The sequence below is a fragment of the Sorex fumeus genome, unplaced genomic scaffold (assembly GCF_029834395.1).
Source record: "Sorex fumeus unplaced genomic scaffold, SorFum_2.1 ptg000063l, whole genome shotgun sequence".
Taxonomy (NCBI): domain Eukaryota; kingdom Metazoa; phylum Chordata; class Mammalia; order Eulipotyphla; family Soricidae; genus Sorex; species Sorex fumeus.
This window is the reverse complement of record NW_026606120.1, coordinates 50493155-50520868: the sequence shown is the minus strand read 5'-3', so window position 1 is coordinate 50520868 and position 27714 is coordinate 50493155. Positions and strand designations below refer to the sequence as shown.

Genomic DNA, 27714 nt, shown 5'->3' with positions numbered 1-27714 from the left:
GGCCAGAATGATTCCATGCTCAGGCCCGGTGATGCAGTGCTATTTCCACCCTATAAATGCTGGGTGCCACCAGTGCCACACCTGGTGATGCTCAGGGGCCTCCAGGGCTATATCTAGTGGTGCTGCAGGGGGGCAGGGGGAGGGGCCATGCAGCACCAGGGGCTGAACTCAGGGTTTTAAGTATGCAAGGCTGCAGTGTTTTGAGCTATCTCTCTGGTCTCTACTAGCTGATTCTTCAATTCAAAATTGTTCTGAGTTTACTACAACAGTATCTCAGACACTTGTAATATCAAGTATGTCTTTTTCTTTTTTCCTTTTTCAATGTCAGGACTCAAACTGAGGGATTTACACATGCAAGATACATGATCTACCAGTGAGGCATACTTTAGGCCCTTCAGTTTCTTCTTTACAAAATGCTCTTAGCTATTCTTGTACTTGCAAGAGAAATTTATAATCTTTTTATTGTTTGAAATAAATACTTGTTTTTTTCACCCAGGTCTCCCCCCTCCCCCCCCGTGGGTCAAACCCAGCGATGAACAGGGGTTGCTCCTGGCTTTGCACTCAGGAAATACTCCTGGCGGTGTTCAGAGGACCGCATGGGATGCTGGGAATCAAACCTGGGTCGGCCGTGTGCAAGGCAAATGCCCTACCTGCTGAACTATGGCTCTAGCACCTTTTTGCCCTGTTTTAAGAAGTTATAAAAACAACTAAAGTTGTAATCACATGCATGCGTGCGTGCATGTGTATATATGTGTGTGTGTATGTGTGTGTGTGTGTGTACCTAGGCACCCCTTTAGCTATCCTTGGTCAACTGGACTAGCAGTTGGCCAGAGGATATGGATTGGCTTGGGCCCTGAGGGGCTGGAAACTACTCAGGTCCACCCTGGTGATGCTCAGGGCTTCCCAGAATTGCAACTGGCAGTGATCTGGTAATCATAGCACAGCGGGTAGGGCGTTCGCCTTACAAGCGGCCAACATGGCCGACCCGAGTTCGATTCCTCCGCCCCTCTCGGAGAGCCCGGCAAGCTACCGAGAGTATTCGATATGCCAGACACAGTAACAACAAAGTCTCCAATGGAGACGTTACTGGGCCCGCTCGAGCAAATCGACGATCAATGGGAGGGCCTTTACCTTTACCTTTTACCTTCAAAAGGACTGCCACAATTCAGTGAGTTAACTGTAGTACTGTAGCACTGTCCTCCCGTTGTTCATCGATTTGCTCTATCGGGCACCAGTAATGTCTCATAACAAATTGTGAGACTTGTTGTTACTGTTTTTGGCATATCTAATATGTCACAGGAGCTTGCCAGGCTTTGCCATGTAGGCAAGATACTCTCAGTAGCTTGCCAGGCTCTCTGAGAGGGGTGGAGGAATCAAACCAGTGAGTTAACATGTTCATTATATTATTTTACTTTTTTAGTGTGACTCTAAGAGAGTCATTAAAAATTTTCTTTATTTTTTTTTTTGCTTTTTTGGGTTACACCCGGCGATGCACAGGGGGTTACTCCTGGCTCTGCACTCAGGAGTTACTCCTGGCGGTGCTCAGGGGACCTTATGGGATGCTGGGAATCAAACCTGGCTCAGTTGAGTGCAAGTTAAACGCCCTACCCGCTGTGCTATCGCTCCATCCCCTCATTACAAATTTTAATGATATACGACAGTATTATAAACTCTACCCACATTGGGGCTGGAGCGATAGTACAGTGGGTAGGGCGTTTGCATTGCACGTGGCTGACCCAGGTACAATTCCCGGCATCCCATATGGTTCCCCGTCTGCCAGGAGTGATTCTTGAGGGCAGAGCCAGAAGAAAGCCTGAGCATCACTGGGTGTGACCCAAAAAGAAAAAAAATTAAAAAAAAAAAAAAACTCTAGCCACTAGTATAGAATTAAAGAGATTAATCATTTTATAATTTAAAAAATGTACATTTTTACCAAACTTTAACTATCCGTAGTAATTCTATTTATTCAAATCACAAAAATCACAAATCATCCTGTTATTCGTCGATTGCCTCAAGCAGGCCCCAGTAATGTCTCCTTCATCCATCCTAGCCCTGAGATTATATTCAAGGCTCTTTAGGAGAATGAGACCCAGCATTGTTACTGGTATTTGGCATATTGGGTACGCCACGGGGAGTTTGCCAGACTCTGCCGTGTGGGCAGGCTATATTCGGTAACCTGCCAGTTTGTCCAAACTGGCAAAATTCTATTTATTGGTAACTATAATTCTAAACTGTTTCTATGAATTGAATTTTTCTTGAATTTTAGATTTTCAGAGATAAGTGATCTCATGAAATGTATCTGGGATCTAAATAAAAATTAAAGATCCCCAATCTTTAATTTTTATTTTATTAAATATTGGTTCATATAACGTGCAAGTCTTAGGTGCACGGCTTTATGCTTCAACATCTGTACATGCTAATTTATGCATATCACAAAAAACTCTAGCTCTGTCCATCACTATACACTTGACCTCTTTTACCAATTTTACCACTCCACCACTCCACTGCCCTCTGGTGATGATTCTGTTGTCAGAACTAAGAATCTGTTTCATTTTGTTGATGTGCTTGCTTCCTTTATCGTCCATATATGAATAAAAATATATAGTCTTGACTTTTTCCATGACTTTTTTAGTTTAGGATAATATAATCCTTTCAAGGTCCATCTGTGTTGTTTCAAATGGCAGTTTCTTCTTTTTTCTCCCTCTCATCTTCGAAGTGTTCCACTATGTATATTTACACGTCTTTATTCATTTGTCTATTGATGGATACTTAGGTTGTATTCAAATCTTGGCTATTATAATAGTTATATTAGTGCCTAATTAGTGAGATGATTTCTTCTGATGTTTTTTCTTCTTAATACCATTATTTTTTAGAGAGAAGATGGTAACATCTCTTGCAATGCCATTTAAGATGATGAACTATTTTAGTTTCTGCTTTTCTGAAAAAACTCTTAATCCAGTTATGAATGAAAACTTGGCCAAACATCAGATTCTTGGTGGCAGTTTTCTTCTTTCAGCACTTTTCAGTTTGCATGCCAATATAAGTGTCCTGAAGAGCTTCTGTTGAAAAATCTGCTGACAACCTTATAGGACTGTAGACAGCAGCTATTTTTCTTCTCTCTGCCTTTAAGATCCTCTCTTTAACTTCTGCCATTTTAATATGAAATGTGTTTTGGTGTGGATCTCTGAGTTCATCTTTTTTGAAACTTTCTGGGCTTCTGGTACCTGGATTTTTACTTTTCCCAGATCAGAGAACTTATTGGCCTTTATTTACGTTCTCAAATAATTCTTCCGACCCATTTTCTTCTGCTAGGACCCCTATAATGTGAGTACTCTTTTTGCTGCTGTACCAAAGGTATCTTCACTTTGTTTTGCTTTTTTGGGGGTGGCCCAAAACCCAGCAGTGCTCAGGACTAACTTCTGGCTCTGTGCTCAGGGACCATTCCTGGTGCTTCTCAGGGGTACCATATGAGGTGCTGAGGATTGAACCCGGTTAGCTCACTTGAAAGACAAGTGTTTAACTGTTGTATTCTATCTCTGGCCACATATATCTTCACTTTTTAAAAACTATTTTTTCATTCTGTTGCTCTATCTGAATGAATTAAGTTATTTTGTCTTCCAAGTTGCTTATCAGCTCCTCTACTTCAGCCACTCTGCTGTTGTACCCCTCTATTATATTTTTTAGTTCAATCAAATTCTTCAATTCTATAGCTTTGGTTTGGAGCTTTGTTAAGTTTTCAATTTATCTACTCTTTTCCTTAGTTTGATAAGCAGTTTTATAGCTATGACTTAGAACTGTTCATCAGGGAGTTTGCTTCTTTCTTTCTTTCTTCTTTTTTTTATTTTATTTTTTTTATTTTTGGGTCACACCCGGCGATGCCTAGGAGTTAATCCTGGCTTTGCACTCAGGAATTAGTCCTTGCGGTGCTTGAGGGACCATATGGGATGCTGGGAATTGAACGTGGGTTGGCCATGTGCAAGGCAAACGCCCTACCCGCTGTACTATCGCTCCAGCCCCGAGTTTTCTTATTTCTTTATTTAAGGCATGTCCTGGTGTGAGACAGCGGTAAGCTCAGTTGGTGGTGCTGTGAGTCAGGCCATGGCATGGAGCTTCTGTGGGGTGGCAGCAATGAATCATCCATCAGCCTGGCAATGGCACGTAGCTGCTCTGCCTTCTCTCATTCTCAATCCTCAAAACCATATACATATTTGAGGCAGTTAGTAGTCACTGTCACTGTCCTCCCGTTGTTCATCGATTTGCTTGAGCAGGCCCAGTAACGTCTCCATCGTGAGACTTGTTGTTACTGTGTTTGACATATTGAATATGTCACGGGTAGCTTGCCAGGCTTTGCCATACAGGCAAGATACTCTTAGTAGCTTGCCGGGATCTCCGAGAGGGGGTAGGAATTGAACCTGGCTTGGCTGGCCGGCTGTATGCAAGGCAAAAACACCCTACCACTGTGCTATCACTCCAGTCCCAGTTAGTAGTAATATAGCAGAACTGTTTATTTAGGAATACGGTCATATCTGTTACTCAGGAAAAAAATTTGTAATATTTCAGAGGTGGAAATTAATTAATATTTGCAAATTAAAATTTGTAAATTTAATTAATATTTGTAAATTAAAATTAATATTTGTAAATATTTCAGAGGCTGGAATGGCATCATTCTGGGGTTGCTTCCTATGCTCTAGGAACCATGGAGTGCCCAGGATCAAACCCGGGTCTCCTGCCCTGGAGCCATCTCCTTGATTCCGCAAATGTTATGTTTTAATGTTAAAGTAAAGGTGAAGGCCCTCCCGTTGATCATTGATTTGCTCGAGCGGGCCCAGTAATGTCTCCATTGGAGACTTTGTTGTTACTGTGTCTGGCATATCGAATACTCTCGGTAGCTTGCCGGGCTCTCCGAGAGGGGCGGAGGAATCGAACTCGGGTCGGCCATGTTGGCCGCTTGTAAGGTGAACGCCCTACCGCTGTGCTATCGCTCCAGTAATGTTAGTATTACAAAATAACACTGCTTTTTCAGTCTTACACATTTTTTAAAAAGTTTCTGTACCTTTTAGAAGAGCATATTCACCACATTATAGGAATTAAAGACAGGTATAAATAATAGATGTCAAATCTATGAGGTTTATTAATGCCAACTCAGGGGTTGACTTTGCCCCCTAAATTATGTGCCACTGCATTATCCATGCACCGTACATAAACAATAAACCACAAAGCCATCTATAGCACAAACACACACACATATAAAAGGGCCATTTCCTTAAAATCAAGGAGATAAAATGATTACCTGGAATAAAAAACATCGAGAAATGCTGAATATATATAAAGAAGAGAAATGCTGAAACCAATTAAATTGAAACAACACAAAAAATTACTTTGTAAGTGATCCAGAAACATGAAAGCTATCAAAATTCTACCACCTTGCTTTCATTGCAAGAATTTTAGTAGTTTTCTTAGTGAGCTCTACCATGTTTACTAGTCAAGTTCCTTTATAATTCTTCAGTTATATAATAACACAGATTAAAAAAAATTACAAGAGGCAAAGACATGAAAATGTAATTGATTAAATAGTACATCAACAAACTTTTCAAATGAGAGGGTCTAAGTATTCTAAAAGCCATTGTCAATGTTAAAATAATCATCACTTACTAGATTTGCTAAATCCAGAAATACACTCTTCCAAAAACTCCAAGGTAAGGTGTGGCTCATTGGCTGCCAGTGTCTTACTAATTGAGACGATAAAAAGGGTATTGTTGGCAGGGATACATAAACCTGATGTCTCTAGTAACTGGCCCTCGATTTTTAAATTAAAGGTACAAGTTAAGGCACACAGAAGATTATAGGCAGCTGACCTAGGGAGAAACACAAATGAGTTGCATTAGAACATTTTTCTTACATTCCAAGTTGTTTTTTTTTTTTCATAACATACAACTTATGGTTCTTTGACAAGGTATGATGAACTATTGGGGGTGGGTGGAGAACTCCCAAGCATTTCTCAATGTGAAAATTTCTGGAAATACATTCTGGAAATACTCAGATTTATGGTACTAGGGGCCAGAAGGGCCACCTTGGCAGTGCTCAGCCACCGGGGATACCAGGGTTATACTCAATGGTGTTTAGGGGTATATTTGGTGCCAGGATCAAGCTCAGGGACTCAAGAATGCCAATCATATGCTCCAGCCCTTTGAGCTACCTCCCCAGGCCCTAATGAACTATTTAAAAATTTTACAATCAACCAGAAATAAAATGTTATGCTTCTAAGGTAAAAACCAAAACACAACTCTTGATCAATTGGGGACTTTTTTCTAAAGGGAAAAAATTTACTTAGATAGAAGAACTCTGAGGCTCCCACGTAATCAAAAGTCTTCCTAAAAGGCAGCTCACTGGGACATAAAATATGAGAAATTTATGGTGCCGAGGTTGGTTAATTCAAAGTCAGAATGAGACCTATCATATTTTCTATGAAGTCCAAACACAAGTTATAGCTGTCCCTCCCAGTAGGCCACAAAGGTGAGAAAGGCCACAGAAATTCAAATCTACTCAAGGCATTTTCTCTGAGATGACATGCCTCAGCAAAAAGCAGAAGTTATCAGTATGCTTTATTTTTATCAGATTCATTTTCACTAGAATTCTAACAATTGCTAGAAGGCTGTTCGCATTCCTCTGAAACTTTAAATTACAGATTTAAAGTAGGCTTCTATTTTCATTTTGATAATATGAGAATACTAAGTTTATTATTCTAATTACTAGGAACTTTGAGTTAAACTACTTTGACATTGATTTCTAGTTTATATTTCATCAGTTTAAATTAGGGTTCCTCAATACTTGGGTACAGGCATCACAGATTCTTCTAAAATGGAGGAATACACAAAATTTTATGTATAATTTCCAGACATTCAGAGATTCCATGGGGCCCCTTCAGAGGAAAAAATTTTGCTATTTTTCCCTTTCAAGTTAGATAATTTGATTCTAAAAGGCCCTCCTCCCTTTATATTCTAGGGAAGATTTTATGAAGCTAAAAATTTACCTAAAAATTCTGACATTCCCAAGATACTTGGGACAAAGAATTATTATAACATGAAAAGGAGAGATAGGAACGGGGAGGGGATGCAAAGAAGTACGACCAGTGTACTGGGATATATCTTGAGTGTATAGTACATGCCAGGCATGTTTGAAGCTCAAAGCCTGAGTTCTGGCAATATATGGCCCTGGTGTCTGTCTAACATCCTGCACCACAGGAGTGACCTCTATGAAAAAGAAAATGAAACTGGCAGGGGGCAGAGGGTGGATAAGAGGAAACAGTATTGATTAAGCACCAACTATTAGCTAAGTGATATACTATGCTAATGTATATAGCACTTATTAATCCTTTGTAGAATGAGAAAGGTATTGCTGCCTTTATTGTTGTCTCCTGCCCCCGTACCTGGCTGTCCTCACCGGGGCCCCTTGAAGGAGGGTGGACTGAGTTTCCCTCTACGCCCTGAGCAGAGCCCCAACAGCTGAAGACCTCTGGGCCTCAGCTAAAGCCATGCTGAGACCACTCTCCACATGCTTGGATGAGTAACTGGCAGAGGGACACAGGTGTGCAGGACTCGGGGCTGAGATCTCCAAGCCTGCTCGGTTCAGGACTGGGCCTCCTCCACCCAGCTCCCCGATCTTCCAGTAGCTAGACAGTTACCAATTGCCATGTAACCCTATCAACGGCCAGGATCCAGAGACTCTGAAACCAAGCTCCCGAAAGAGAACAAGGCAGAGTCTCCCGCTTCCGTGCCTGGCTGTCTTCACCAGTGCCCCTTGGAAGAGGGTGGACTGAGTTTCCCTCTCCGCCCTGAGCAGAGCTCCGACAGCTGAAGACCTTAGGATCCAGAGACTCTAAAACCAAGCTCCCGGAAGTGTGTGGCCGCAAATGCGGCCATGCGACCTCTTATTCTCTAGTTCTCACTATCAGAGAATCCAGCAGGCTACTGAGAGTATCATACCTGCCTATATGTCTGACTAGGAACACCTGTAAAGGTGATTAGAGGCTGCCCCAAAAGCTTCCATCCCTCTCAGAGAGCCCGGCAAGCTACCGAGAGTATCCCGCCCGCACAGCAGAACCTGACAAGCTAACCGTGGCGCACTCGATATGTCAAAAAACAGTAACAATGAATGGTCCTCATTCCCCTGATCCTGAAGGAGCCCCCAATATGTCATTGGGCTACACTAGCACGTGACAAGGACGAATGGAGACGTTACTGGGCCCGCTCGAGCAAATCAATTAACAACAGGGTGACAGTGATAGTGATTGTTGTTATTATTGTAATTACTATATTTTATGGGCTAGTGATTAAACCCAGGGCTTCAATGAAGCTCAGTGATAAGTATGTGTTTTATCACTGAGCTACATCTCCAACTCTCTTATTTAAAACATGAGAAGTGTCGAAGAATACAGGGGCTAATTAAAGCCTTACGTACAGCTGACTCTAGTTCAATCCCTACCACTGTGTGTGTGTGTGGTCCCCTGAGAAAAGAGGCAGGTGGGTTAACCCTAAGCACTGCTGAGTGTGGTCTCAAATCTCTCTCCCCAGCAAAAGAAACCCCAAAAAACAAAAACAAAAACCCAAATGAGCAAACAGGGGCTTGAGAGACAGTATAGGATATTTAAGGGGCTTGCCTTGTCCTCTAGTGTCCCAAGGTTGAATCCCTAGCACCACATATGGTCCCCTGAGCACTTTTCAGGGGTCACTCCTGAGCACAGAGCCAGGAGTAGCTACTGGGAACTTCTAGGTACCTCACACAAAAATGTCAACGAAAAAGAAGAAAAAATAATAATCTAAAACAACTTTAATACCTTGCCATAAATGATATATACTAGACGTAAATTTAAACTAAACATACTCTTTCCTAATTCACAATCTGATAATTAAGTGCAAGCAGAGCAAATATACTCTAAGATGGCATCTACAATTGTCTGTCAATTTCTTTTAAGACTTTTGTTAAAGTCACATGGGTGGAAAGTGTGCCAATACTAATGTTTAGATTATTGAACATAAGGTCTCTTCAATGATAATCCAAATTGACTGCGATAAAATTTCATAGTGTTATACTTTTTTTCTGGTTTTGTTTTTTGGGCCTCCCAAGAGGTTCATAGGAGGCCCGGGACTCCACTGGCAATTCTCAGCCCACCAGATGGGCAGGTCAATGCCAGGGCCTGAAGATGCAGTGCTACTCAGGTCCTGGGGCCTGCCGCTGATGAACCAGGTCATGCTGGTTGCTCTCAGGGGTCTCTAGGGCCACACCTGATGCCACTTGCGGGCTTCTAGGGCTATACCCAGTGATGCATGGGGGAACCATTTGGTGCCAGGGACCTTACAGGGTCTGATGTATGCCTAGCATGTTATACTACCTCCCTGGCCCAATAGTGACAGATTTTGAATGTGGGAAAATTTAAAAAGACCAAGAGTATGTAGACTTGAAGGTTCCTAGAGAAACATACATCAGTTTAGTATGAATCAGTGTTTTCAGAATTCCACAGTGCATGTGGATACTCCACCTTTTAAAGAGGTTATGTTGATTAACTGACATAGTGCAACTTCCAATTTATAGTATGTAGAGGCTGTTTTAAAAACTTATGTGGAGCCAGAGTCATAGTATAAAGATTAAGGTGCTTGCCTAGCATGTAGCTATGGCCACGACCCGGTCTGAATCCTGACACCCTGAGCAATGCCAAGAGTAGCCCTTGTGACCACCAGGTGTGGGATTCCCCACCCCAAATAAAGAAAAACTTAAGTGGTCTCATTTAAAAGCTTTACATAATTTTTTAAAGAACTTACCGCAAACTAGGGTCTGAACTACCTAAGTTAAGTAATGCAATATTGAGCAGGGTCCCAGGAACATCTTTTGGCCGAATCTTGGTGTGCTGGGGAATGGAATCAGGCTGTGACAATTCCCAGCGTGTCCGGATGTGAATGATAGACTGGACAATGGCATCACACTCCTGGTGCATGAAGGTGAGTGGTGTGCCCTGGTTTGCGATGGTTAAGGTGAACTGGTTCTCATCCACTAGGCAAATCTCCTCAATCTCCGAAGCATAATAGATATCATTTAGAAAGACTGATTGCCCCAAGACTTTGGTTCGTTCTGCTGAGGTTACTTGAACGGCAGTAGAACCAACCTAGAAAGTGGTGGTGAGGGGACAGAACGGGAAAGAATTAAATTCATTACAGCAGTAGGGTGTTTGCCTTGTGTGCAGCCAGCCCGGCTGAGCCGGGTTCAAGTCCTCCGCCCTTCTCAGAGAGCCCGGCAAGCTACTGAGAGTATCTCGCCCGTATGGCAAAGCCTGGCAAGTTACCCGTGACATATTCAATATGCTAAACACAGTAACAACAAGTCTCACAATGGAGACGTTACTGGGCCCGCTAGAGCAAATGGATAAACAATGGGAGGACAGTGCTACATTCAAAACCCAAACCAACAAACCAAATTTTCTGTTTAAAAAAGTTACTATTATTATATATTCAAATAGCTTCAATAACCATTGTGATTAATGCTCTCAAAAGATGAGAAAGCATCATAAAAATGTATGATCAAGAATCCTTTCAATAATTACTAACATTCTGACAGTTCGTCTTCAGAAGGCTTTGCAGTTAAACCCAGGTAATAATTACAACATTCAATAGGTACTTTCCCATTTCATAGTCCCACCATTTACACAGCACTCTTCCTGCCTCTAGTCCAACCCAGACTATATGCCTCCAGTAACTTCTGCAGGAACTGCATAAAGATAGAAAGCTTTGTTTCCTCCATTTTACATCTGCTCTACTACACCAGAATACCTGAGCAGGACAGTCTGAACAGCAAAGAAAGGAAACGAATCATTTCCCTAACACGAGGTGAAACTTACTTTGATAGAAACCTTGGTGTCCTTGTGAGCTAGCTTCAGAGCATTGTGGAACACCTTCAGGTCCTCTTCTAAAGCCAAGGTGGCAGCAGGGAGTTTCTGTTGCTCATGCTCTATGTGCTCCGCCAGTTTCCCAGGACAGTCGATGAAAATGAGTCTTTTGCTTCCTTTAAGGCCAGTCAGTAGTCGCTCGTGGTACTTCGTGTACTCCCTGACCCAGGAGTTACAGTTATAGACATAGACTGCAGAGACATTGTCATAAGCAAAACCAGGAAAAACGACAAACCACTTGGAGAGAAAGTCTGTTTTAAAGCGATTACTAGGCCCAGTATGGGTTAGGTCCACTACAATTTCATATGGCTTTGCATAATATGGCTTTAAAGTCAGCAGGACATGATAAATCAGCAAATCACCGTTGATCTGACCAGTTTTAAACCTAAGGAAGATGACAAAAAAGGACACATTGTTAGTAGAGTTCTGAGTATACTGACACTACTAATAAATGTTATTACTTTTTCCTGGTTATTTCCTAGGGAAAACTACTAATAAAATAGCATTATCATAAAATGTCCAGATAATTATTTAAAAATGAGTGTTTTAGACATTAAGGAGACCATAGTTAAATGGAAGAAAGGAGGGAGCTGAAGAAATAGTACAGCAGGTAAAGAACTTGCTAGTACATAGCCTGCCTGGTTCAATCCCCAGTACCCTATATGGTCCTTGAGCACAAAAGCAGGAATAAGACTGAGCAAATGCTGGAATGTGTCACAAAAACCTAAAGACTAGACAAAAAAAAAAAAATCCACAAAGAAAATGGCTAGGAAGATAGTTCAACTAATACAGCACCTGGTTAGCATGCATAAGGTACTGAGTTTGATCCATTGAACTACATAAACTCCCCCACCAACTCCCCAAACACTGCCCGTCATACCATGGTGGCCATAACACCATCTAGTATGGCTCTGGATAAAAAAAGAAGTGGACTCGAGTGATAGTACAGTGGGTAAGCGCTTGCCTTGCATACAGATGACTGGGGTTTGACCCCTGGCATCCCCTGTGGTACACCAAGCACTGCAAGGAATAATTCCTGAGTACAGACACAGGAGTAACCTCTGAGCATTGACGGGTATGGCTCAAAATAAAAAAAAAACAAAAGGACGAAAATCACTGCCACTGTCCTCCCGTTGTTCATCGATTTGCTTGAGCAGGCCCAGTAATGTCTCCATTGTGACAACTGTTATTGTGTTTGGCATATCGAATACGTCACAGATAGCTTGCCAGGCTTTCCCGTGTGGGCGAGATACTCTCAGTAGCTTGCCGGACAAAAATAGAAGAGAAAAAAATGCCAATTCAAAGATTTTAATAACAAACTTTCCCTTCACAGTCAAGCCAAGTCAAAGGAAATTGGTTAACTGCCTCTATGCCCATCCAAAATGAAGCTGGGATTGGAATGGTCCAATCAGAGCCCTGTAGTAAATAGAATGGCATCAGTCAATTAATTTACCCTACCATGATAAGGGAGAATGGTCCAATAACAATCATATGATTCAGGTGCTGGAGCAATAATACAGTGGGTAGTGTACATGCCTTGGGAGTTGTCAGTACCTATCTTTAGTTATGTAGGAACAGCCTGCTTAACAATTAAAGACATAGGTTGTAAAATGAAAAGAAAGGGGACAGAGCAAAAGTACAGTGGATGGGGAGCTTGCCTTGCACATGGCCGAACTAGGCTTGCTCCCCCAACACCAGAGATGGTCCCCTGAGCCCCACCAGGAGTATTCCTGAGTGCAGAGCTAGCTAGAAGTAAGCCATGAACCTGTGGCCCTAAAAATCAATAAAATAAAAAGAGGAAATAAAAGTGAAGAGAGAAATGAGGGCCCCAACCACTGCACTGAGTCCTAGAAAAAGTCTCTCATGGGATCGAAAGTACCTGAGTGGCAGCCACGTGTCAAGTTTAAACATACTTGGGGTTCAAAATAAATAGTGCCCAGAGACACCTGAGCACCAAGGTCAAAAGGCCTGCCAGTGCCAGGTGCTCCTCAGCTCGCTGACTGTAATAGTCACATTGGTCTGAGAAGGGCTGAGGCACCTCTATGGGGGCTGGGTTGGTTAGAGTATGTCATCCTCCAGGAGCACCACAGGCAATGTGAGCCCCAGCTAACTGGCCATGCTCAAGGAGGTGTACAGGGACATTTTTTTTTTGGCTTTTTGAGTCACACCCGGCGATGCACAGGGGTTACTCCTGGCTCTGCACTCAGGAGTTACTCCTGGCGGTGCTTAGGGGACCATATGGGATGCTGGGAATCGAACCCGGGTCAACCGCGTGCAAGGAAAATGCCCTACCCGCTGTGCTATCTCTCCAGCCCCACAGGGACATTTTTAACTGGAGGGGTGCTCATGTTTACTAGCAGTCAGAGTCAGCTGGAAGGGGCAGAGTCTGCTAGACTCACAAAGAGAGGGAAAAAGAGAGAGAAGACTATGGCAAACAAGATCAGAAATGAGAGAGGGAGAAGTTATAGAAGATACCACAGAAATACAAAATACCATAAGAGACCATGAATAACTTTATGCCACTAAACTGGAGAATCTATATGTGGTTTTTGATTTTTTTTTCCTAAAGACTCACACAAACCTCCCAAGGAGAGAAAGAAAACCCAAAAGGAACAATTAAAATCAAGAAAATTGAAATAGTAATCAAAGTACTTGATCAAAACTAAAGCCCAGACACAGATAATTTATTAGTAAGTATCAAAGGAGATCTAGTACCAATCAAAGGTGATCTAGTACCTCAAGTTCTTCAGGAATTCTTTCAAAGTTTTTACGAGGTCAACATTACCATGATACTGAAAGTAGACAGAAACATGACTAAAGTATAATTACAGATGGCTACCCCTGATGGATGCAAAGATCCTCACCAAAACTCACCTACCTGAATTCAACAATACATTAAAAGACCAGTACATCAATCCTAAACATGAATTATTCCAGGGATGCAAGGATGACATAGGCAAATCAATTCATGTAATACAGCACATCAATGAAAGGAGAGATTAAGAATATGATATCAGAAGATATGAGTTTTTGACAAGATTCAGAAATAGTTTTTGATGAAAACTCAACAAAACGGTTATGAGTGGAACAATCATGAATATACAAAGGCTATATGCAATAAATTCACTGCTAATATCACCTCGATGACAAAAATTGAAAGCTTTTTCTCTAAGATCAGACACTGGCAAGGATGTCCACTCTTAGTATTATTATTCAAGTTAAATTTTGGTAGTCCCAGCCATGGCAATAATGCAAGAATATATATATATGAGATCCGTGGGCCAGAGAAATAGTATAGTGGGTAAGGTGCTTGCCTTGCATGAGGTGGACCTGGGTTCAATCCCCAGTATTACATCTGGTTCTCAAAGCACAAGCACCGCCAGGAGTGACTTGAGTGCAGAGTCAGGAGTAACCCTTGAGCATTGCTGGGTATGGCCCCAAAACCAAAACTATAAAGATTCAATTTGGAAAAGAAGATAAACTATCACTAATATGATAACACACACACACACACACACACACACACACACACACACACACACACACACCCCTAAAGACTCCACCAAACTATCAGAAACCATAAATCAGTAAAGTGGAGGGCTAAAGAGGTGGTACAAGGATTAAGGGTTAACCTAACATCCAGTAATTTCCAACTGTACTGTAGCCAGATGTGTATGAGTACCACAACTAGTGTGAGACTATTGGTGAGCACCATAACTTAATAAAGATACACTAGTAGTGTGAACAAGAGTGTGGTCCCTGGCAAACACATGTGTGAGCACCACAGAGGTTCTCAGTGAGCACTACAAAATCAGAACATTCACAAGCACCTGAACTAACAGTGACCTGTGGGGAGCTTTGCAACCTGTGAACACCACACTAAATGTGTGAGTGCCACAACCTCCCAGCTGTGTGTCTCCCAGTCTTTTCAGTAATATCAACAGAGGAAAAGGTAGTGAAGGAAACAAACAAAATACAAAGAAAAAAACAAAATAAAACAAACAAACAAAAAAAACAAACCCTATCCCCAAATGGGAGGAAGAGCTAACAGAACTAGCAGAAGACCCACAAATGGTCAAAAGGCATATAAAAAAAACGCTCATCACCACTAATTATCAGGGAAATATAAATCAAATGATAATGCGATCTCACCTCATTATTAGTGAAAATGGCCAATATAAAAAAAAAATCCCAGAAAAACGGGGGTGGGGGGACGGGAGGGGTGGAGAGAGTAGAGTAGGTAGGGTATTTGTTTTGCAAGTGCCCAATTCAGATTTGATCCCTGGCACCATGTAAGGTCTTCTGAGCTCTGTCAGGAGTGATCTCTGACAGCAGAGCTAGGATAAGTTGGGTTTGGTTCCCAAATCAAAACCAAACAAATACCTTTCCCCACGACCAAATTCCCAGAAACGATATTTTGGTGGTAATGTGGAGAAAAAAGAATTTTTTCATTCCATTAGTGAGTTTAGCCTCTGTGGAAATCAGAACTAAGATTTTTCCAAAATTTAAAAGTAGTACTAGTGTATGATTCAGCAATTCCACTTCTAGGTACCAATTTCAAGAATACAAAAATACTAATCTGATATATGTTCACTGTAGTGCTATTTATCATGGCAAAGATATGAAAATGACCTAAATATCCAATGAAGATGAGTGGATAAAGAAAATGTGTTATGAACTTAGTCCTATACTAAGTTCCTCCGCTGCTGAGGAGTTCCTTTCGCTTCTGTTTACCTTCCAATAAACTTTTCTATTTTCTGAAAAAAAAAAAAAAGAAAAGAAAAAGAAAATGTATAATATATACACAATGGCACAATTTAAAAATATTCAACTATAGGACTGGGGATACAGTACAGGGGTTAAGGCATGAGCCTAGCAACCAGCCAACCCTGTTTAGAAGCCCTGGCATAAGTAATATGGTTCCCCAGCATTGGCGAGGGAGGGGACCCCTGAGCACAGAGCAAGAAATAGCTCCTGAGTACTGCCTGTCACAAAACCAAAACCTGAAAAACGAACAAACAAAAAAACAAACAAAATCCCCAAATCCACTCAACTATAAGAAATGATGCAATGTTTGTGTGTGCATGTGAAGTGCCAGGGATCAAACACAGGACCTTATATATGCAAGGCAAGTGCTCTACCACAGAGCTACATCCCCAGCTCCCAACCCCCAAAGGATGAAATCTGGTACTTTGATACAATATGCATAGGGGTTCATGCTAAGTAAAATAAATCTGAAGGGAAAAGATTATCATAGGATGATCTCACTCCTGTGTTATTTATAAAGAAACAAAGCCGAGAAACAGACAATGTCCAATGAGAACACCCTCAAATTCTGACCATAAAGCTACCAAGAAGGAGAAGAGTGCTAACAGGCCTAATGGAGTCTGGTGGATAAATTTTGGCACTCTGGAAGTGGGTATGGTGTGGACAATAATACCTCTAAGGCATATAAATATTAATACTCTTACCAACGTTACCCAAAAACCAAGCACTACTAGAATTTTAAATCAAAGCTATCAATACTAACTCTGGCCCAGTTTTCTATACCTGATGTCTCTGTAGCACTATTAAGTTGGCTAGAGATAAATAGCTTCAACTTGAATTTTTAAACTTGGAAGGAAGATGAAATGTCAAATGATTTTTTAAATAAAAGAAATTTCAAATTAGTATGTGAATCACAAAGGAATCTCATAGAAAAATATTACAACTCAACAAAAAATGGGGAGAGGAGATGAAGGGATACTTCCCTGAAGAGGCTATACAGATGGCCAGTAGGCATCTGAAAAAGTGTTCATTCTCACTTCTTACCAGGAAAATGCAAATAAAAACAAAAAACAAATAAAAAAACAAAACAAAACCCCAACCCCTCAAAAAAAAAAAAACCCGAACACCAAATTAAAAAGGGATATCCTCCAGTGAGAATGGCATATATCAATAAGATTAGAAAACAATATTGACAGGAATGTGATGAAAAAGGAACCATCATTCACTATTGGTGGGAATGTTGCCTTCTTCAGTGCTGGAAAACAGTATGGAGGGAACTTCTTCAAAAAAGAACAGCCCTTCCATTTAACCCACTGATTCTACTTCTTGGTATCTGTGCCCAAAAGACCAAAAAAAATATATATATCCAAAAAGACAAGTACATTCATATTCACTGCAGCATTTAGTACAATATTTAGGATATGAAAACAAACCAACTGTCCAACAACACATGAATAGATGAAAACGCTGTGCTACAATGTACATGACCGAGTACAAAGCAGCTCTAAGAAAAGATGGAATCTTGCCATTTGCTGGAACATGGATTTAATTAGAGGTCACCATGCTAAACAGGTCAGAGCACTGTGGCACTGTCTTCCCGTTGTTCATCAATTTGCTTGAGTGGGCCCAGTAATGTCTCCGTTGTGAGACTTGTTGTTACTGTGTTTGGCATATCGAATACGTCATGGGGAGCTTGCCAGGCTTTGCCGTGTGGGCGAGATACTCTAGGTAGCTTACCGGGATCTCCGAGAGGAGTGGAGGAATTGAACCCGGGTTGGCCGGTTTGGCCGCATGCAAGGCAAACACCCTACCTGCTGTGCTATCACTCCAGCCCTAAACAGGTCAGAGGGAGAAGGACAAAAACTAGATAACCTCACTTATTTGTGGGACACAAAAAAGCAAATATTGGATAGTATCAAATAATTACAACCCCCTTACCTTTGATTACAAAACAGACTGACAGGCAGGAGGAGCAGGGACCAAGGGGAGGAAAGAGCAGACTAATGACACAAGAGTGGCAGAGGGTGTCGAGAGGACTGGTGATAAAGAATACAGTAACACAGACATTGTCATCATAATGTCTATGATAAAAATCACACACATTAGCACTATTATAAATGACCATACCAACACCTGGCAATACTCAGGAAGATACGTGGTCCTGGGGGCTGAAGCTAGGTTGGGTGGTAGGCAAGTGCATAACCAGCATATTATCTCCCAGCCCTCATGCATAAGTTAGAAAAATACAAAACAGCTGAAATGTGAAGGGATCAAAAGTGTTAAACTGACGGGGCATGTTCTAGGACGTAACAACCTCAGAAACGATTGTGGTGTTTGATAAAGATACAGCTTCTTAATCCCAGTCCTGATCAACTACACATGAATTTATGCAGTGGGGTCTGGCAATCTGCTCCTTTGGTGCTTAAGCTTATTAACATTTCTAAAACAATGCTACAGGAGTTATGGAACTAGTCAAACTTAAAAAAAATTAAAAAATAGAGGTAATACGATCAAAGCAATATGTGTAAAGTATATGAAGAAGTATGGCTAATAAAAAGGACCCTGTAGTCAACTTCAGATGGCCTTTTAAAGGGATGGTGAAAGTGAAATAGGAAAGAAACTGACCCCAAATTATGAAGGACAGACCAATATGATCCAAGTTCTGTCCAATGTTGAAAGAAAAAATGTGCATTAGAGGGACAAGCTTTATGCCGAGCTTTGAGATGACAGAATATTGTGATCATGAACAATGAGACAGGGATCATAACGGGCAGTCACTTGGAGGGATGGGTGAAGTTAACTAGACATACTAGATATGAGATGATTTAAGGAAAAAGTCTGTGTGCTGTATATACACAAAGTCATAGAAATGCATTTTCTGCTCCATATAATCTAAATTTACTGTAAGTTTAGTTCCAAATCTTTTGGTTCCCTATTCTGAGGCACCAGTTACATATACCACTATTTCTATTACCTGAACTAGTGTCTTGGAGAACTTGAAACTCAGGCTATTCTATCACTGTGTGGTATGTAAATAAAATTTGAGAGGCAGTTTTAATTTTGTAGGAAAAGCGACACTTTATCTTCTTTTTCAAGTATTCCGATTTATATTCAAAAGCATACAACTGTACAGATGATGAACATGAACGGTCAAAAGGCCTTAAGTGGAGAGCCCTTCCCACCCCAGAGGCGGGATTTGTTCTACAAAGCCTTCTGTCATGCCAGTGGCCAACTAGACAAACTGGAGTTTTTCCCCCTCCCGTGACATGTGCTTTAGTTGCAGCAGAAAGGAAATGTGTCATCTGTGGTTTGGGTTTAAAAGTGGAAAGCTAGCTGCTAGCTGCACTTATCCCTTTCTGCTGCAGATTTACTTTAAGATTCACATTCTCCAAGTCCATTCTGCTTTAAATTACTTGGAAGTTGTACTTCAAGACAAGAAAAGAAGTGGCCTTTAAAAATCAGGTTATAATCAGATCTGACCAAGCACTTTGTAAGGTAGGTCAAATATATACTTTTATTATGTCTTTTCACTTAAAAATTTGTACAGATTAGTGTTTGAGGAAGTGCTATCAAAACCTAAGAATCTCTCTAACAAAGTAGAATTATAAGTGATTAAAAACATACTTTTTCTTAGTTTGTTCTACTAAACTTTAACTTAAAATGAAGAAAATTGTTTGATCATTGTGTGAATGTAACCCAAATATGAAAGCTAATAATTATCTCATGGTGATTCAGATTCAATAAATTTAAAAAAATGAAGACAATTTAGGCTGGTGATATAGTTTAATAATGGTGTGCATACGTTTAATGTAAGTTTATTATTTTTTTCCTGGCCTGCATGTATGCACACATGTATGTACATACATTCACACGGAAAGATATGCCATTACCAGAGTTTAAAAGTTAAATTTAGAAAGGACCTGAGTTTAGACTCTACAAGTGAAGTGAAAAGTTTTATTATAAAAATCTAAAAAATAAAAATTTCACCACTGATTCTTAGACATTTATGAATCTGACTAAAAACCAGAAATAAAGGATATGTTTAATAAAATAATCCCTGGCCTAAATTATAATATAGGGACAAATTTCTACTCCTAGGCTGTAAGGGTAAGATAAGGTCTCACTTTGTCCATAGTTTGGTTTTTTGGAGATGAGAGGACATCTGTCGAGAGACAATTAACAACAAGAGTATTATCTTTCTCGTGGTAAGCACCGTTAAAATGTGTATGGATATTACAATGTATACTACATTGTTAATGCACTAAAGCAACAAGAATAACTCACTTTAAATTATATAGTATCTAATGCAGAAATTCAGTCTAGTATAAAAAGGATAGCAATTATTTGCTACCCAATTTAAAATACTTTCTTTTGTGAAAGAATCATGAAATATCCAAAGTTGAACATATATCATTCAACTTAAAAACTAAATACAGAAGTCAGCAAACACCATCTTAATTTTCTATGAAAGGCTATAATATGAAGTAATCAAAATTTTAGAACATTTAATAAAGATTTCTTTCTTCCTATATTAATAAACTATTTCAGGGATTAGTTTCAGTAAGTATTATTTATTATATGCTTATACACCTTAAGGCATTACAGTTGTTTTTATATCTGCATGTCAACTATAAGCATTATCCAATGATAAATAATAACTATACATAAAGTCTTGATAATCAACAGCATGGCTAGTAGTAATTTGTTTTTCTTGGGAATGGTTTAGGAATATAGAATGCCAGTGACCTCTTAGACCAACTGAACCTGAATTTAAATTAAAAGAAAAAAAAATCCCCCAATTCCCAGGTCATTGAATTTTGAGAATGTGTATACATAAGAGTTTGTGGGGCTGGACAGTTAATACAGCACATAGGACACTTCCTTTGTATGTGGCCAACCCAGGTTTGATCTCTGGCATCTCTTACGGTCCCTTGAATACAACAAGGAGTAATTTGAGTGCAGAGCCAGGAGTTACCCCTGAGCATAGCTGGGTATGGTCCCAAAATAAAATAAAATGAAACCAAACCAACCAAACAAAAAAACTTCATAGGATCTGTAAACAGGTCATTTAATTTAGAAAATTTCAAGAGAATAAATTACACCATCAGCCACACCCCTGCAACAAAACAACAGCACATTTTCTTAAAGGAAAATTCTCAAGGTCACATAGCTTCTTTATTATAAAAACTGGTGACACATCTGCTAGAGATGGGGGTTTTTGCAAGAAAGATCTTTCTGTGACTAGGGGGAGGGGTAGGGAAAAGGGGAATCAAAAAACAAAAGCAGAACTATCTGACTCAAAGCTCAAGTCTAGCATGTTTCCAGTTTTTTCATGATGTTTAGTTTACAATGACTAATAGATCGTTATAATGCTTACTTCTAACATCTAATATAAAATAGGAATAAAATTAAATTGTTCCTTTGTGCATAAAATATCTCAGTTAAAGAGAAAGTCAAACAAGATCACAAATGTCAGACATGAGCTTATAGTCATCTGTCTTTTTACAATTGCCCAAACTAGGAATAATTATTCTTTCTTGAATTAACAAATTATCCTGCTATCTCAACAGATTACCAGTATGCTCTCAGACATGGAACATACAGGACATTACCTGCATCTTGCTTTTCTGATGGCAACGATGGCAACAGTTTTCTCTTTGTCTTCTGCAACAAAAGTGAACTATACCCATCTGTGGGCTAACAATACCACTGTCTTGGATCCAAATATTCAAAATAAGACAGGCAGAAACCAAAACGAAAACATTAACAAAAACACTGCAACTCCTGAAATACACAAAAATGCTAATTCTACAAATATGCCTGAAATAGCAACATCACCTCACATCATACCTTTAATTCCTAAATTGAAACTAGAGCCTTTTACAACGTCTGATGTCAGGAACAGTTCAACAATACAGAGAAACAAAAACACAAGCAAAAATCACAGTGAAATTTTTAAAAAAGATGTCTGTGAGGAAAATAACTACAAAATGGCTATGCTAGTTTGCTTAATTGTAATTGCAGTGCTTTTTCTTATTTGTACCATTCTATTTCTATCAACTGTAGTTCTGGCAAACAAAGTCTCATCTCTCAAACGAGCAAACCAAGTAGGCAAGCGTCAGCCTAGAAGCAATGGAGATTTTCTGGCATGCAGTGGTCTATGGCCTGCTGAATCAGACACTTGGAAAAGAGCACAACAGCTCACAGGGCCCAACCTAATGATGCAATCTACTGGAATGCTCACTATGACAAGGGAAAGAAAAGATGGAGAAGGAACCAGAAAATCCACTAATTGATACTCTAGAGAAGAAAAACGCCAAGTGGCAATGGGAACATTTACGGAATAGAAATGGAAGTCAGTTTGATATTTAATATTGATGTATCAGTCTGATGGTTTCAAATTTGACAAGGCAAAGGCTATGGAAATGCTCAGAAGTCTAGAGGACATGGTCCTCAAAGCATCCTCCAGAGAGACCTCTGAGCACTGGTCTGGGGTATATTCCCTGAGCAATACCAGGTGTGGGGGAAAAAATTGGACACGGCAGGCTGGATAATTCAGTGTCATGCAAGTGGGAAGGCGAGAAATATGCCTGCTTACTTAATTACTTCAATTGTGCACTTTTGTTTTGACACTGAATTCTTTGAAAAGAAAAAAGAAGTTTTAAAGATAAGCTGAAAAGCTAACCATGATGGAAAGGGACAATAAACAATGATATACTGTTCTGCAACAGCAGTGAGATGATCTTTGTCTGAATATAACTTTGAAGAATTTGTAATGAATTTTAAGGGCAAATAGATGCTTTTGCATCTAATGGAAGTTGAATTCCAAATGCATAGAGCTGAACTACATAGCTTAATGGCAACATTTCTGCTGAATTGAACAGAACCCATATAGGCATATGTATCAATAAGCTAACTTTACACACTGAATTTTACCTATGACATACATAAGTGTTTTTCTAGTATATTTAAATAAAATTTTCATTTTATATAATAAACATTCATATTAAAATACTTATTTGCATTTACTTTATTGTCTTTGTAATAATCAACAAAAAATGGAGCACAAGTAAAACCGGTGAGATTTATAGACACACAGTCTAAGTATAAATAAGCATTTCTTATTGTTAGATGTAATGTAACCCCTTTCTATGACTAGTACATGTGAAAGTATAACATATTTTCAAAACATTAACTTTTGGATGTCAATAATAAATGACAATTATATATATTTACATAAAAGAAAGATGGGTATGTGCACATGTTGTATTTTTTCTAATGTGGAAAACAGAATACTTGTAACAGTTTTGTTTCTTTTTCCTTTTTGGTTTTTGAGCTAAGCCTTGAGCTATCTCTCTAGTCTCTCAATTAACCATCGAACCTTTAAAGAAACTGAGCTGAGGTCAGGGAGATACTTTAAAGGGCTAAAGCGCACGGTTGGCATGCACGAAACCCTGGTTCAATTCCTAACACTGCCTGGAACTCAAAATGCCACGGTAAGTAGCCCCTGAGCACTACCAGTATAGCTTCAAAACACAAAAACTCCAAAAATAAAATAAGGGAATTTGGATTCAAGTAAATTGACTTTTATTTAAGTCAAGACTCCCAATGCCCATGAGTTATGTTATAAAAGCTTTTCTGAGAGACTTGGCAGAAACTGATACAGGACACATGATTTTGAAAAACCAGACCACATATTCAAAAATCTCATTCTTGAGTATTTACCTTGGGCATTAATTAAGCCAAGTAAGAGAATAATTTATATCCTTTTAAAATATGACCACAATCTTACTGTTCTATTTAGGTTAATGATTTTTTTTTTGGTGACACCCGGCGATGTTCAGGGGTTACTCCTGGCTTATGCACTCAGGAATTATTCCTGGCGGTGCTCGGGGGACCATATGGGATGCTGGGAATTGAATCTGGGTCGACCATGTTGGGTACGTGCAAGGCAAATGCCCTACCCGCTGTGCTATCGCTCCAGCCCCTGATTTTTTTTTAAAATTATTATTACTGAAACACCATGAGGTACAGTTGTAGACTTACAAACTCTGGTGCGTGGGTTTCAGCTGTACAATGATCGAGTATCCATCCCTCCACCAGTGCCCATTCTCCACCACCAATGATCCCAGTAGCCCTCCCATCCCCCCGCCCAACCCCCAACCCCCCCCCCCCCCCCCCCGCCTCTGTGGCAGGGCATTCTCTTTTGCTCTCTCTTTCCTTTTAGGGTGTTGTAGTTTGCAATAGAGGTATTGAGTAGCCATCGTGTTCAGTCTATAGTCTACTTTCAGCACACATCTTGCATCCCGAGTGAGTTCTCCAAACATCCTTTACTTGGTGTTCCCTTCTCTATCTGAGCTTCCTTTTCCCCCAGCATGTGCGGCGGCTTCCAAGCCATGGAGCAGACCTCCTGGTACTTATCTCAACTATTCTTGGGTGTTTGACTCCCATTCTGTTACTTTATTATATTCCCCAGATGAGTGCAGTCTTTCTATGTCTGTCCCTCTCTTTCTGACTCATTTCCTTAGCATGGTACTTTCCATATAGAAGCACTTGTATGTAAATTTCATGCATCTTTTCTAACAGCTGCATAGTATTCCATTGTGTAGGTGTACCTAAGTTTCTTAAACTAGTCATCTGTTCTTGGGCACTCGGGTTTTTTCCAAATTTTGGCTATTGTGAACAGTGCAGCAATGAACATAGAAGTGCAGATGTCATTGCTTTTTTTTTTCTTTTTTAGGGAAAAAAGTATTTTTTTTTTTTAATTATTATTGAAACACCATGAGCTACAGTTGTAGATTTACAAATTTTTGTGCTTGGATCTCTGTCATACCACGATCAAATACCCATCCCTCCATCAGTGCCCATTTTCCACCACCAGGATAATATCCCTCCCCCCCATCCCCCCATTCCCCCCTGCCACTGTGGCAGGGCATTCCCTTTTGTTCTCTCTCTCCTTTTGGGTGTTGTGATCAGCAAAAGAGGCATTGAGTGGCGAACATGTTCAGTCCAGTCTACTTTCAACCTGCATCTCCCCTCCTGGGAGGGTCCTCCAAACACCCTCCACTTGGTGTTCCCCTTTCTATCTGAATTGTCCTTTCCTCTAGAATACCCGGCTGGCCTCTAAGTTATGGAGTAATTCTCCTGGTGTTGATCTCAGCTATTCTTGGGTATTAATCTCATATTTTGTTACTTTATATCCCCCAGATGAATGCAATCTTTCTATGTCTATCCCTCTCTTTCTGACTCATTTCACTTAGCATGATACTTTCCATATTGTACCACTTGTATGTAAAGTTCATGACTTCACAGATGTCATTTCAACTGTACTTTTTTGCTTCTCCAAGATATATTCCCAGGAGTAGTATTGCTGGGTCAAAGGGGAGCTCAATTTCTAATTTTTTGAGAATCATCCATACTGTTTTCCAAAAGGGCTGAACTGGTCAGCATTCCCACCAGCAGTGAAGGAGGGTCCCTTTCTCACCACATCTGTGCCAACACTGGTTGTCCTCCCAAATATATGATCATCTAATCTTTGATAAGGGAGCAAGAAATGTGAAGTGGAGCAAAGAAAGTCTCTTTAACAAATTGTGCTGGCAAAACTGGACAGCTACATGCAAAAAAGTGGGCTCAGATGTCTACCTAACACCATGTACAAAAGTAAGATCAAAATGGATTAAAGACCTCAACATCAGACTGGAATCCATATGAAGCTAACAGTATCTTCAAAGATGACATGCCACTGGCCAAGCAAGTGAAAACAGAGATAGAAATGGGATTATTTTAAACTAAGAAGCTTCTGCACCTCAAAAGAAACAGTGACCAAAATACTAAGACAGTCTACAGAATGGGAAAGGAGATTTGTCTAATACCCATTCGATAAGGGGTTGATATCAAGGATATACAAAGCACTGGCTGAACTCCACAAGAAGAAATCATCCAACCACATCAAAAAATGGGGCAATGAAATGAACAGAAACTTTCTCAAAGAAGAAATCCAGACACTCAGGTTTTTTCCAGATTCTAGCTACTGTAAAGAGTGCTGCAATGAACAAACAAGTGCAGATGTCACTTCGACTATACTTTAAAAAAAAATTTTTTTTTTTAAATTAGTGAAACACCATGAGGTACAGTTGTAGACTTATAAATTTTTGTGCTTGGGTTTCAGTTATACAATGATCAAGTACCCATCCCTCCACCAGTGCCCATCCACCACCACCATGGGTCCAGCATCCCTCCAACCCCCCATACCCCCATCCCACCCTGCCTCTGTGGAAGGGCATTCCCCCTTGTTCTCTCTTCTTTTGGGTACTGTGTTTTTCAAGAGAGGCCCTGAGTGGCAATCATGTTTGGTCTATAGACTACTTTTAGCACGCTTCTCCCACCCTGGGAGGGGCTCACAACACCCTTTATTTGGTGCTCTCTTCTCTATCTGAGCTTCCTTTTCACCTAGCACATGTGGCTGGCCTTCAAGTCATGGAGCAAAATTCCTGGTACTAATCTCAGCCATTCCTGGGTGTTAGTCTCCCGTTTTGTTGCTTTATGTTCCCCAGATGAATGCAATCTTTCTGTGTCTATCCCGCTCTTTCTGACTCATTTCGCTTAACATGATACTTTCCATGTAGTACCACTTGTATGTAAATTTCATAACTTCATCTTTTCTAACAGCTACATAGTACTCCATTGTGTAAATGTACCAAAGTTTCTTTAACCAGTCATCTGTTCTCGGGCACTCAGGTTTTTTCCAGATTCTGGCTATTGTAAAGAGTGCTGCAATGAACAAACAATTGCAGATGTCACTTTGACTATACCTTTTTGCCTTTCTGGGATATATTCCAGGGAGTGGTATTGCTGGGTCAAATGGGAGCTCTGGAGGGATGGGTACTGGATCATTGTATAACTAAAACCCAAGCACAAAAATTTGTAAGTCTACAACTGTACCTCATGGTGTTTCACTAATAAAAATTTTTTTAAAAAAGAAGAAAATAATAAAGATAATAGATGAAATAAAACAGAAGAATAAAAAAAAAAGAAGAAATCCAAATGGCAAAAAGGCACATGAGAAAATGTTCTACATCACTAATCATCAGGGAGATGCAGATCAAAACAACGAGATATCATTTCACACCATAGGTTAATGATTCTTATCCTGGCAACAATATCAAAATTACCTGCAGAGTTTTCATTTTTATTTTTTATTGTCAATGTCTAATTCTCATGCTGTGTTTCAATCAGAATGGCCTAACTTCCAGGCATTTGGTATTTTGGCAGAAGATGATACTGTTCTGGTCATTACATTCATTTATTACAAGTTCCATTTCTTCAAAGATCTAGGGTACAACTTAAAATGTGAAGGAAAACTCAAGCATCAATTTTATTGTCAAGAAAAGCAAGACAGTGAGATCAACTGTGGTGAGATAAAAGGTTATGTTTTGAGGTAAAATGGAGCAGACTGGAAATGAAACTGGGTAGAGGTCCTATTTTACACAAATTACAATTTTGAGACTATGCATTAGAATACTGACAACACAAAGCACACCCAAATCAATCCAGAAACAAATAGCTGTCAACAGAAATTAAAGCAAATTAGTGTCTTTTTATTATTATTCTTTTTGGTCTTTTTAAGTGAGGCAACTATTTTTTTGGGGGGGGGGTCACACTTGGCGATGCACAGGGGTTACTCCTGGCTCTGGACTCAGAAATTACTCCTGGGATGCTGGGAATCGAACCCGGGTCAGCCCCGTGCAAGGCAAATGCCCTACCCGCTGTGCTATCACTCCAGCCCCCAGCAAGGCAGCCATTTTTATATTTCACATACAACAACAAAAAAATTCTCACAAAATAGAAACCTACTGTAGGAGTATTTAAAATTCACCATTCACTATCTTATAAAACATTCACCCTAATGTCACTAACCATAATTCATGAAAAAGGCATAGTAGTTGTTTTACAAACTTGACAGATATTTAAAAGGACTGGTAAGGGACATGCCTCAAAAGCCTGAGGTCCCAAGT

At 40.0% G+C, this 27714-nt stretch overlaps 2 protein-coding genes across 10 annotated transcripts in view; one reads left to right on the top strand and one right to left on the bottom strand.

The window, feature by feature from the left end:
* The window catches only part of NF1 (neurofibromin 1), a 300188-nt gene that overhangs the window by 52474 nt on the left and 220000 nt on the right, over positions 1-27714 (bottom strand). For all 9 annotated transcript variants that reach the window (XM_056127967.1, XM_056127959.1, XM_056127961.1 and 6 more), the window contains 3 exons: positions 10886-11318; positions 9816-10156; positions 5653-5855 (listed from right to left, as the gene is read on the bottom strand). In XM_056127967.1, the coding sequence (XP_055983942.1) occupies positions 5653-5855; positions 9816-10156; positions 10886-11318 (977 nt within the window). The remainder of the gene's footprint in view (positions 1-5652; positions 5856-9815; positions 10157-10885; positions 11319-27714) is intronic.
* Positions 18968-22737, top strand: EVI2A (ecotropic viral integration site 2A). Its single transcript, XM_056127972.1, has 2 exons — positions 18968-19195; positions 21271-22737. Exon 2 carries the CDS (start codon positions 21280-21282, stop codon positions 21994-21996), a length of 717 nt encoding a protein of 238 aa, XP_055983947.1. The 5' UTR covers positions 18968-19195; positions 21271-21279; the 3' UTR covers positions 21997-22737.